The sequence below is a fragment of the Periophthalmus magnuspinnatus genome, chromosome 7 (genome assembly GCF_009829125.3).
Source record: "Periophthalmus magnuspinnatus isolate fPerMag1 chromosome 7, fPerMag1.2.pri, whole genome shotgun sequence".
In the NCBI taxonomy this organism is placed as follows: Eukaryota; Metazoa; Chordata; class Actinopteri; order Gobiiformes; family Gobiidae; genus Periophthalmus; species Periophthalmus magnuspinnatus.
Window position 1 is genome coordinate 21,853,247 of NC_047132.1, and position 11,359 is coordinate 21,864,605.

The 11,359-nt window shown below is 37.4% G+C and overlaps 2 protein-coding genes across 2 annotated transcripts; one reads left to right on the forward strand and one right to left on the reverse strand.

Annotated features, from left to right (window-relative positions):
• The first annotated feature begins 778 nt into the window (after positions 1–778).
• On the forward strand, positions 779–3,182 carry bcas2 (BCAS2 pre-mRNA processing factor). Its single transcript, XM_033970376.2, has 7 exons — positions 779–950; positions 1,397–1,489; positions 1,850–1,920; positions 2,051–2,212; positions 2,572–2,622; positions 2,708–2,788; positions 2,868–3,182. The coding sequence occupies exons 1-7, from the start codon at positions 858–860 to the stop codon at positions 2,992–2,994; spliced, it is 678 nt and encodes a 225-aa protein (XP_033826267.1). The 5' UTR covers positions 779–857; the 3' UTR covers positions 2,995–3,182.
• Positions 3,183–3,457: 275 nt separating this feature from the next.
• otud3 (OTU deubiquitinase 3) lies at positions 3,458–8,923 on the reverse strand. Its single transcript, XM_033970375.2, has 8 exons — positions 8,808–8,923; positions 7,579–7,860; positions 7,023–7,171; positions 6,225–6,337; positions 6,015–6,137; positions 5,664–5,784; positions 5,414–5,586; positions 3,458–4,749 (listed from the first exon to the last, which is right to left on the reverse strand). Exons 2-8 carry the CDS (start codon positions 7,782–7,784, stop codon positions 4,585–4,587), a joined length of 1,050 nt encoding a protein of 349 aa, XP_033826266.1. The 5' UTR covers positions 7,785–7,860; positions 8,808–8,923; the 3' UTR covers positions 3,458–4,584.
• Positions 8,924–11,359: the final 2,436 nt, after the last annotated feature.

The following is an 11,359-nucleotide window of genomic DNA, read 5'->3' on the forward strand; positions in this document are numbered from 1 at the left end:
TTTTTTTTTCTTTCTTGTTTTTAATTCTGATCACTTCATTACTTAGCTGAATTTTGAGTTAACCCTATCCTGAGTCAGAGAATGAATCTTTAAAAAAACAACAAAAAAACAACCCAAAAACAAAACAAAACAAAAAAACAAAAACAAAGTAGTGTTGTGGAAATTATCTGAACAATAATACCCAAACATACACAACTGTTTTCTGGTTTATTATGCCTACAACAAATGGTCCCACTTCTTACAGACAGAGTTTCTGCTATAGTGTGGGCCCATAGCAATAGGGTAACAACACTAATGCTGCCTCTGAGTTCCAAGCCCAAGTACAATTTGTCTTTCTCGCCATTTGGCCTGTTTAGCTCAGAAAGGCCCAGCAACATTAGCATTTGAATAAGAATGATCAAACAGTAGACCTGTGAAATCAAACAGCAGACATGCACATGAAAACACAAAGCCTTCCTGTGTTACTAACTAAATAAGACACCGGTTCAGAACCACTATCCCAGAGTGTTCCACACTATGGCTTTAATCATAACTACTACAATATTGGGCCATCACATGTTTTAAAATAAAACGTCTATTGACACATCTGGTGAAAATGTGTTTATTATTGTACTTGTTCTTAAGCCCATATAATAAGATATACCATTTTCTGTCTGTTTACTTTAGACAGGCACTTTATTTCATGTTTTTGTAATATCCTAAATGTTCACTAGGTGGTTCCGAAAGACTAGTTTGAACCGGATGTGTTTCTTCTATAGTTTATCCTTCCCCCTCGGTACATTGGCCAAGCGCGAAGAGGTAGAAGTGACAGCGTGAGGGAAATCCACTCTTTAAAGAAGTGATATAAGTACACAGAAATGGCCGGGACGGCGTCGGTGGCTGGGGAGGTGTTTGTGGATGCTTTGCCGTATTTTGACCAGGGTTACGACGCCGCGGGAGTCAGAGAAGCGGTGAGTTATTCAGAGGAACAACAGCGTTAGCCGCCACATGCTAGCTAGCATACAGTCTCATTCATAACAAGACAACGGACGCATGATTAGCTGAAATGGACGTAATATTGAAGCATGTTTAAATTTTACAAAACCAGAGTGGCAAATAAGATAATAATGATTGAACTACAAAGTAAGTTCCTGCTCAAAGCGACCAAAATGGCATATTGCATGAGCTTGTAATAGGATTGTTTATGTTAATGAGAAACACACTATCTGTTTACTCTGCATGATCACCACTGCTGTCCAACTCAACGATTTGGAGAAGTTCTGATACTTGTCATCAATACAATTTTGCTTGCATATTTTACCTTATCTATGACTATGAGGATTTAATGTCCGTATCTTTTGTTATTTACATCATGGAGTCGTCTGGATCGAGTAATTCTGAGTTAATTTATGATTAGGCTGCAGCACTTGTGGAAGAAGAAACCAGGAGATACAGACCCACCAAGAACTACCTGAGCTACCTACCAACACCTGACTTCTCTGCATTTGAGGTAAAATAAGTCATTATAATTGAGATTAAGATAGAAGTTGGTGTTTTTTAGATACTAAAAAGTGATGATTTCATACTTCCAGATGGGGGGCAAGAGACAATTTTCCCTATTAACTTATTTCTTGAAATATCCAACAGGTAAATTCACATATGTTGAACCTGATCATTTTTGTTAGTGACTAGAACCAGTACCATACCACCATATAACAAACAAAACTCAGCATTTAAACAATATTCATTTTAGCTGCCCCCCATCTATATAAAACATTGTTAGCCAATAAAGTGTTGTGATGCCATCTGAAACTCCTCAGTATGATCTGGACATACACACTATATATGACTAATATGTTGAATTATTTAGACAGAAATTATGAAGAATGAATTTGAGAGACTGGCAGCTCGACAACCCATGGAGCTCCTGAGCATGAAACGGTATAGTTAAACGGCGTAGCCTCTGTTGGGCAGGGTGTTGCACTGCATAGAGCAACTTTACACTTAAAATGTTTCAAATATATTTTAATCTTCATCCTCATAATAACACTACTTTAAAATTACTTTGAAGGTATGAGTTGCCAGCGCCCTCTTCAGGTCAGAAGAATGACATTACAGCATGGCAGGAGTGTGTGAACAATTCCATGGCTCAGCTGGAACATCAGGCTGTTCGCATTGAGAACCTGGAGATTATGTCACAGTATGGGACAAATGCCTGGAAAGTCTACAATGAGTAAGTAGCTACAACTGCCTGCCAATTTTTAGCACATACTGGAAACTGAGTTAGCAATGACTTATGTTTAAGAAGCCAAATCTTGCTTTACATAATGTTTTGGTAAAGACGCACCCAGTGATATTTTATTATATTATTTTGACACAGCAGGTTCAAGTACATTGTAATTTGCATCTAATGGGTGTTGGAAGGTCTATTGCCAAAACATTGCAGTTACAATATCAGTAGTTGTTTAAAGTTGCCTTTTATTTATTTTGCAAGTCAAGTAGTCCAAGGATACAGTAAGAACACTAAAGACAGATTGGAGCTTTTATAATATAACTACAGGTTTAATTAATTAATTACTTTATTTCTGACAGTAACCTGGCCTTTATGATTGAGATTGCACAAAAGGAACTACAGAAATTCAGGTAATAAGTTTCGTTCTAGTAAAAAAGTATACATAGGATATAATATATCCTATTTATAGATATTTATTAAAAACTTTATTCATAGGAAGCAAATTCAAGATCTCAATTGGCAGAGGAAGAATGACCAGTTGACCGGAGGAGCTAAACTACGAGAACTTGAATCAAAGTATGTTCAAACAACTACAATTCTCTTTGCCTTTACTGTGGGTTGTTTGACATTTGTATGTATTGTTGTCTTTCTGTAGCTGGGTGTCTCTGGTCAGTAAAAACTATGAGATTGAGCGCGCCATTGTCCACCTGGAGAATGAAGTGGCTCAGCTCAAACAGCAGCAGGGAGAGGAGAACAAGGAGAACATTCAACAGGACTTTTGACAATGAACAGTTCTACAGACTGGAGAACACACCGCATGGAGGCGATTCAAGTGGGACGAATGCCATTCTGAGGCTGAAAAAATGAGCGAATATTGGCTTAATAGTTTGTGCTGGAAGTTACTGTAAATATTTTTATATCAAAGTTGTCCTTTTTATACAACTTCAATAAAGTTGACTTTGTGTTTCATACGTCTGTGTGAAGGAAGTGGTATGTAAATAGTTTTGAGTTAAGTGGTTTGAGCAATTATATTTGGGCCATTGTATTTACACTACCCTTAATACAATAACAACTGTTACTTGACTCCTCTTAACTCTAACCACCATGTACCAGTAATTACATGTTTTTTTAGTAGCATGTACTGTAAAATAAAGTGACCAAATGTTTTAATGCAGAAACATACAGCTGTGGTATATCTTGAACAGGTGTGCAGAGTAGATTAGAAAAAAAAGCCAAACAATGTAATATCTTGTAATGGTCTTTATTACAGAAATACAATATGAGCCACAGGTGTGACTGCAGCGCTGGGCACTAGTGGAGCATATTTCTCTTCCAAAGCTCCGCATTTGGGGGAAAAAACGGCCGAATCTAGTTCCTTCAAAGGAATTATGTGGGTGGCAGTGGCTATTGTTACATGGACAAAAAAATCTATTTGATTGCTGGACCTTTAATGCAAACTGAAAAATCTGATGTGATCTGACAAAATCAGATTTCTTGCATCAGATTTTGCCATTCTCATGTAATTTTAATAATCTCATAACTCAAAATATGATCAGATTCTGAATGTACATGTAACCACAGCCACTGAGGATAACTTATACTTTCAGAGGAACTTGCACTTCATATAACTGAAAATACAAATAAAATTTAATTACAATATTGACAGGGGTAGAGAACCTTTCAGCAAAGATTCAATCACTTTTCAAAATATTGTAATTTGTAATAACTTAACACTTCTATTTGGATAGATCTGTGATGAGCAGCTTTTAGCCAATACAAACAGAATAAACATTGCATATTCACGCATACAGACCGCAAATTGCAGATTATTGATAGAATTGATTTCTGAGCATGTAATACCTAGATAAATGCTTGCAATTTAACATTAAGTGCTGTTGGCTACTTTTGAATTTGGACAGACAAATACAAACAGAAATATTCAAGGACAAAATGAAACAATACAAACTTAATGTTGACAGTTAACCATATAACCAAAAGTAATTGTTACTCCTATAAATTATTGCCATTTAGGGGAAAACAGCACAGCATTTTTCCCTTTCCTCTTTGCTTATACATTTGAATAACAAAAAACACAAAACATAATACCATGGCGGTAAACAGACAATATGGCTGCCCATGATTATCTGCACGGTAAAGCAAGGACCCCAGCTTGAAAAGGCATTGAGGATCTCACCAGCATACGCAACAAAATCACCCCCTCATACATTCATCCATTTACTCAAGTTTGCAGGCACCTCGATACTGTTTGCAGAGAAACTACATGGTTCTCTGAAGGAAAAGTCATTAAACGTGACTTAGGATGTGCAAAATGTATTGAGAATTATTTGTAGCAGCAGTAGGGGCATGATGGTTTATAGACTCAGGGTGTTCAGAGCTGGTACTAAAGTCACAGCGTCAGGCAGGTTCTGGTTCTGGTCTTGTAGCCCTTTTCCCTGGAGAACCTTTTGACGGTGGCGCTCCTCCTGCCGCTTCTTCTTCTCCAATCGATGCTGCTCTTTCCGCTGTTTGTTAGATGCCTACAAAAAAGTAGAACTGTATCCAGAAATGCATCTACAAACATTCCTTATCAGTAGAAACTATATGCCCATATGCAAGCGTAATAATTATAATGCAGACTGCAGAACATTGTACTGTTTTGTACTGAAGAAGTGTCAAAGATATGACAGCAAGCACAACAAAACTTCGGCTGGTGCATCTTTAATTACCATATGTTTCCTTGATACCTCCTTCTGCAGGATATGAGACAGGATTGTTAAAACAAGCTTACAAGAGACTGAACTCCTAGAAGGCCTGCAAACCTGATGGAGCACATGGTGATGGACAATGCTGAAGGTCCAGTTTCTATTAGAACTTGTACAAGTTCAAATGTTAACTTATATATAACTTTTATTTTCACTTTTAAATCTCACAGTGGTTTTCTAAATGTAATTATTATGTTGTTAGGATATATTACTAGAGTTTAACATGTAAATTGTGGTAAAATTCTGTTTAACTAGGGGCATAGATTGAGTAACATGTAATTACTTTTCACCAGAGAAAAAAACAAAACAAAAATTCCATCAACACAAGACACAAGGGAGAGAGGAACTGAGAGAACTGAGAAGCTGCAATGTCCTCAAGGAATCTCAAACTTGGGTTTTGGAGGTTTCTTTAAGGTGGTACTAAATTATTGTGCCTTGCCTTGGGTTTCTGTGCATTGTTGCCCTCTGCTGGTTGTCCAGGCTCACTTTCTTCAGAAGGCGTGTTATTGCAATTTGAACAGGATCCGGAAGAACATTGGCAGGCCTGAGCACCCAGCAGCCACTCAGCATTGATGGTAGCAGCACTCAGCTGGAGCAGGTTTTCCTCATCCCCTGCAAATACAAATACGTCAACAGTGGATGCAAAATCCAGATTACAGTGATACACAGTCTGAAGGAATAAAACTCACCTGATATTCCTCTGTTCCTGATGGAGCTGAAGATGAGGTTTTCTTCATCTGAAGGGGAAATATTCTTCTGTCTGTCTCTCTGACCATCACCAAATTCACGCTTTTGACCCTTTTGTAGATTCTGGAAACAACAGACACTGAGGTGAGAAGGAGATTCTGGCAGGTTTCTGGCTTTATACAAGCATATGGGAAATCATGATGTAAAATAACAAAAAAAAAGACTCAATATCTGAGCTCAACTAGTCACAATGCTTAGCTTTAGCATAGAAATTAACCATGTAAATCAAGTAAAAGTATCGTTGCATACTTAAAAGAAAAAACCCCAAAACAAAACGTTATCTGATAATGTACCTCTATCCGTAGCTGGGCAGGACTCTCTGTGTTGTCCCCAATCTTTCTCACACTGTCATAATGGTCTCCATATCGGTAGGCAATGTGCAGCTCTCTACACAGCTGATTCTCTGAACCATTAATCTGTGTGACAAAATTTTAATTCTTATTGACTGTTTAGAAATACAGCTAAGTCAGTAAAATGAGAAAAACACAGGTGTCTGTAATTACCTCCCAGAGTGGTGTGTTGAGTTGGTGGATCACTACTTTAACTTCTTGGCTACGAGCAAAGGCTACAATGGCATCATTTCCTGCAAACGTTCCAGGCTGGGACAGGTTGGATACTACAGGAAAAAAAATGCAAAATATTAAGAGATTATAAATTCATGTTGGGATATGCATCTCCATTGTGTTTTGTTTGTTGTGCAATGTGCCCAATCATGGCACAGTTGTTCACAAATGTTTAGCACACATTAGTTGGCTCATAAAGCCATTACAAATTAGTTTACTATTTTATTATCCTATCCAGGATCACTTCTTTAAGGTTATGTATATAAATGACAATGTTCTCCACCTCTATGAAGTGATGTATAGTGTTAATACATTCTGATTCTTTGTAGTAGTAAAAAAAACAAAAAAAACAAACAAATAAGCTTCTACGATAAAGCACACAGCAAATGTTTTATATTTAGCGATCTCTAGGTGCAGCAGCAAAACCACTAGAACCTGCTGAATAGACTTTATTTATAGCTTTTAATTAACTCAGCCACCCACAACTTCAAACAGGATAGGAGTGTTATGTGTTAGTTTAACTGGTGTGTTAATGTGCCAATTTTCCTTTTAGTATCTGTGTGTGACAGCTATTGGCACCCTGTTGAATTCAAATAGGAAAAAATAAGTGTGCTCCATTGACTTATAAGGTTTTCTTTTTTACTGTGTAAGAGTGTATGCAATAGTAGATAATGTCCACAATTTTCTGTGCATGAATTTCCTTGGCCTGTGCTGTCAGTCAGTAGGCGGTGTTCTTACAGTGCTGTTCAAAGGGGACATCATCCTCCACAAAAGGCTCAAAGTCTTGTCGGTGTGAGTTCATGTAGTCCACCGTCTCCTGCCTGAGTCTGAGGTGAGCGCGCGAGTGACCTTCCAGCTGGTCACCCAGAGCTCGGAACAGACAGTTCCTGTAGAAACATGCACAGATACACCCTGCCTTTTAGCATCTTTCAGACTGTTTATTAGACAGGATCAAAATACAAGTGAAATTAATTTGTTGAAGCCAGATATAATCCTGGTCTTCAAAATGGCAATATGCAGAAGTCAGAAATTAATGTCTGTAAACCAGTGTACATGCAAGTCTTTTTCCCTATGGCTACTACTAGTGTTACATACTAGTTTAAGTATCGATAAGTATCTGGGTTTCAATACTTTAAACAACTCTAGCTCCCATACAACTGGTCATGATTAAGGTAATAAATACAAGTTAATAATATATAAAATATGATAAATTATGGCAAGTGATACCCTGTAATTCCCTGCTGTAATAGCTTGGTAATATTTTGTCTTTTTGGAACTTGTGTGTAGATCTTACCCATCTCCAGGGACCTCTCTGAGTTTTAGCCCCAGGGCTTGAAGCTGGTTGGAGAAGCTCAGAAACTCTGCTCCATCATCTCCGTCCTGCCCTTTGTTTTTGCGATCTTTAGCGATAGCGCGACGTGCAGCCCTCTCATCTCTCTTGCGCTCCAGTTCGCTTTTCTTGTTACTCCTGACTGGTTTTGGTGTCTGCTTCCTCGACATGGCTGCAGTGGTACCTGGCAGCCCTGACAATGAACGAAATCTTCTGACAGAAACGTGATGGCAGTTAGATGAAGACCTAAACAGTGAAGACACAAGAACATTGAAGCGGTAGTATTTAACGTTATAATCTTTAAAATGCCACAAGAAGTCTCATCCCTGAGGAGAACCAAATATTTATCAATTAATTTATTACACACCATCTTATATTATCTTATTTCTGTCTCTATCCACCATCAAAGAGTAAATTTATTAACAACAGGGGACGTTTAAGCTGTACATTGATAGATCATAAATGCAAACCAAAAAGGAAAATGCTGTCTGACTAGCCTAAAGAGCTAGCTGGATGAGCAAAGGAAATAAGAATTTCTAAAGGTTCAGCAATATTTCATGACCCAATCAGGTGCCATGATCATGCCAGAATCTGGCTCAAATTGTAAAAGGTTAAGATATTCTGGGGTAGATCTGACTCACCCATCACCAATACAAGATGTTGCTGATATATAATAATTATAATTAAATAAATGATTTGGCATTATACAAGCAATGTTAGCAGTGTGCCGTAATCAGAGCTAAAAATGATCAAAAGTCAAAAACAGAATACATGACCCTGCTGCTTCAGTTTTCTAAACACGTAGATGACGCAAATAACTTCTGATACAACTAAGACCATTACACAGTAGCATCAAATTCAAAGTTAAAATTCGTAGTCCGTTTATAGATTATGATTAAAAACAGCAAATTGGCTGCTTTGAAGAAAAAATCCGGAGCAAAAAAAAAAAAAAAAAAAAAAAAAAAAATAGTTCAAGGACAGCGCACCACACAAACGTAACTAAAGAAGATATTGCGCGTTAACTCAAAACTAATACGACCGCTTTAGGTTAGCCATCGCGCTAGCTTGTTAGCATCCAAGATAATGCTGACTATTACATAATAAACCCTCATATTTCTCAATAACCTATAACCGTGCATAATTTAGGGGCAAATCCGGCGGTTACACGACATACTAAATCTATAACTACTTACCTTTAAAAGCATTTAGAGTAGATTGATATGCAATTTTTTTCGGTTTAAAAATTAGCAGACGATTTGCACTTTTTGTTTACAGTCTCACTTCCGTATACGCAATTCCGCCAAAGAACGACGGGAAAGGGAAAGGACAATTTAAATCACAAAAGCGCAAAACAAAATCATACCTAAACACAAAAATAGTTGCTTATGCTATTTTGAATGTCAATATTCACATAGCACTATGTTAATGTTGTACTTGTAAATAAAATAAAATAGTAGTATTATAGTATATTAGTATATAATAATAATAATAATAATAATAATAATAATAATAATAATAATAATAATAATGATGATGATGACGATGATGATGATGATGATGATGATAATAATAATAATAATAATAATAATAATAATAATAATAATAATAATAATAATAATAACCCAACAACATAAGTGTTTTGATTATACAAGTATAGTCCTCTATTTAAAAAAACAACCCAAAACATTATTAGTCCGGCTTACATTATTTACAAACAATCTGCTTCATTCCAAAGTCCAAAATAGTGTGGAAGTCTGGCTTCTCATTGCCTGGAGTATACGTCACCAATGTACACAAGTCAGAAAGAATGTATCATTCTTATTAGACAAAGAAACATTTCAAACTTTAGACACAAGCAGGGACATCAGAAAAGACAGAGGGAAAGAACTGCAAATTGTTGTGACTTATCTACACATTATATGCACCAGACTCTTGCTAGTAGATCTGCTGATGTAAGGAGCAGGTCCTGGGTATCAGTATCCCTTGTTTCAAATTAATGATTTTCCCATAATGTTCAGGTAAAATGAATTGTGTTGAACTGAAGCACATTTAAAAGTCTATTGAAAATAATGCACAAGTATTTTAGAAGTGTTAAAGTGCTGAGGAAGGCACGCAGCAGAAGGTCATTAGTAAACAGTACATTTAACCGAGGAGCAGTTTGCGCATACTCACATCTGTTCGACTTTAGACTCTCTCTATTTACTTCAGCCTGTGAATACCCCCCGGAGTTTTTAATTAGACCGAAGTCCAGCCTAGTTGTCCTCCTGCACTGAGGCAGGGCCAAGTAAAGGGACAGTCTGTAGATCACAGACTCTGCTCAAGGCAATATTTAAACACTGAACACGTATGTTTTTATGGTGATGATGAGTGGAGCTTTAAGTCATGCATGAATTGGTAAATGGTAGATCCTTAAAATAAGGAAAGTAGAAGTTAGTGGTTTAGAAGAATATATTTTTGTCGTTGTGTCAGCTCCCTTATGGATGCCACAATAACCAATCACACAGTGGTTTGGCTGTACCCCAATTCTGACTTCAGGGAGCAGTGTTTTGCCTGAAGGCACAATGGACAATAACAGCATACGCTGAATGAAGTAGGAAGAAAGCTGCTAAACCAACAACTAAAGGTACGGGGTTGGACTCCTGAGCATTGAGGAATTGGTACCCAATGAATGGGTAGATTTTCTGGATTCTGCCTCTCATGCCAAGCTATATGCACAATAATATATTTTTTATACCTAACCAAGATTCTGACATTAGCCTTGGAAAATATGAAGAATTAATATCAATTCAACTTTCTCCACAGAAGAAGAATCAAACCAACCAAAGTTGCTAGTAGCTGTCCATGGTGCTGAAATCAACACAATTTGAAATTAAGCCCTGTAAAAGTCTTCATTAATATTGAATTATCTCTTTCTCAAACCTTATTTTTTATGTTGTTGAAACTATAATGGAGTAACTTATTATTGCTGTTGAGCTTCATAGCCTTCAAATACTGTCCAGATGCTCCATTCTTGTATAGTGCTGATGAAAGCATGGCTGCAGCTGAAGGCTACAGCCCATTTCACTGTGTAGCAGTTTGTAGCTCAGTTTATAATGACTGCTACTTTATAGGATAATTCATTTATTGGTTACCCTTAATGTTGTGATGTTTAATGTTAGTTTAGCGTCTGATCTAACATTAGTCTATGTGCTAACGGAATATGAAAACTTTGTTTTGGAAAATCAAAGATGTATTATTATTCTTACAAAACAGAGATCTAGACATTGAACAGTTGAAGTAATTGCAGTTTAAGTTCTCAAGTAAACAAGCAAAGCACGTCACTAATCAGGAGCCGTTGGCAAACCCAATCGCGGCCATCCTCTTTTTTACAATATTGTGTTTGGTGTAGCCTATTTTTCGAAGTGTGCTTTGGGGCCTGCTTTTTACCTTGCACCTTGTGGTCTGTAGATCCGGCACTGATTAACTATCTCACTCCCAAATTCCGTATGGCTACCCATCTACACTAGGCTATTTCTGCTTCTTCCTCCAGTCAACTCTAACAGGTTTGTTTTGTCCCATTTGTGCCTGTGTCCACTGCGCCCGTTAAAGACACATGGCATCTATCGCCACACACTCAACATTAAGGACATAAACGAGGCATTGCGCAGAATCCGACACAGCGCTGCAATGTCTGAAAAAGACAGTGCGGCGTGCGTGCGTGAGTCTGCGTGTGTGTGTGCGTGAGCGGGTGGGGGTGTCCAGGAGC